The sequence below is a fragment of the Lontra canadensis genome, unplaced genomic scaffold (assembly GCF_010015895.1).
Source record: "Lontra canadensis isolate GAN:19392208 unplaced genomic scaffold, GSC_riverotter_1.0 scaffold83, whole genome shotgun sequence".
Classification (NCBI taxonomy): Eukaryota; Metazoa; Chordata; class Mammalia; order Carnivora; family Mustelidae; genus Lontra; species Lontra canadensis.
Genome location: NW_022631077.1, coordinates 1,451,019 through 1,452,441, shown reverse-complemented (window position 1 = coordinate 1,452,441; position 1,423 = coordinate 1,451,019). Strand labels below are relative to the sequence as shown.

General features: G+C 32.8%; 1 protein-coding gene across 1 annotated transcript; it reads left to right on the top strand.

The window, feature by feature from the left end:
- Nucleotides 1-927: 927 nt before the first annotated feature.
- On the top strand, nt 928-1,203 carry LOC116882347 (40S ribosomal protein S15a-like). Its single transcript, XM_032882657.1, has one exon. The coding sequence runs from the start codon at nt 928-930 to the stop codon at nt 1,201-1,203; it is 276 nt and encodes a 91-aa protein (XP_032738548.1).
- The last annotated feature ends 220 nt before the right edge of the window (nt 1,204-1,423 follow it).

The window sequence follows — 1,423 nt, the reverse complement described above, 5'->3', positions numbered from 1 at the left end:
GATTTATTATTATGAAAATTGAAAGTAAAGACATTTAACTTGCCTTTCTTGTATGCATTGTATTTTAGAGTAGACAAATAGTTGATGAGGAAAAGTTCTTTACGTAAAAGTTCTTATCAGTAAATGCAGGAGGAAAAAAATCAGAACTTTATAGTCTTTGCTGACATCATTGATTTGGGCAATGGTAGTTAAAACTCTTGGGTGAGAAACAGATGGGGAACTTTATAATGGTTAGATAAGACTCACATTACCTAAACTCATCAGCCAGTTTTAACATCACTAGAAGTGGTATAACTTGGTGTTACTATCACTTGATGTGATGCAATTCGGAAGTACATAACAACATCCATGACATGGTCTTTCCTCCAAAATAAACTTGTAATCAAATTGAGCCTCTAGATACATCTGTCAGTTTATAGGACATATATGGAATATATGTTAAACAGTATCTCAAGGTTGCAATTGACTGAGTCTACAGTACAAGAAATTTTACAGAAAAAATCACTTTATTTCTTTAACCCATAAATAGCAGGGAAAAAATAAGCATGGAGATTTATGAAACATTTAAAAAAATCTTTACAAGACACAGCACATCAAATGAAATGCAAGTCTTCTTATTTTGACTCTAATTTGTTACTGTTAGAAGTAACTTTTTAGAGAAAAATTGATAAAAACTAAATATAGAATGCATATTGGGTAATATTGATAACTTATTGTTAATTTTATTAAGTATGAAGATGGTATCTCATAACTGTTAGAAATACATACACCAGTAGTTGTAGGAGAAATTATATGGTCTGAGATTTGTTTTAAAATATTTAAAAATTAGCATCTTTCCATGCCGCCATAATGGTGCCCATGAATGTCCTGGCAGATGCTCTCTGAAGCATTAACAATGCTGAAAATAGAGGCAAATGCTGGGTTCTTATGAGACCGTACTCCAAAGTCATCATCTGGTTTCTAACTGTGATGATGAAGCAAGGTTACATTGGTGAATTTGAAATCATTTATGATCACAGAGCTGGGAAAATTGTTGTGAACCCCTTCGGCAGGTTAAACAAATGTAGAATGATCAAACCCAGATTTGATATACAACTCAAAGATCTAGAAAAACGACAGAACAGTCTACTCCCCTCCCACCACTTTGGTTTCATTGTACTGACAACCCCAGCTGCCATCATGGACCATGAAGAAGCAAGATGAAAACACAAAAGACAGAAAACCCTGGGATTCTTTTTCTAGGGATGTAATGCATACATGCAAATAAAATGCCTCAATGTAAACAAACAAGCAATCAAACAAACAAACAAAAACTTAACAATTAAAAAAGGAAAATAAATGAAACCAAAAGAAGGCCAAATGTTGGTAATGATTCAAGCTGATATTCTGCATATGAAGTTTTATTTTTCTATTCTCTACTTTC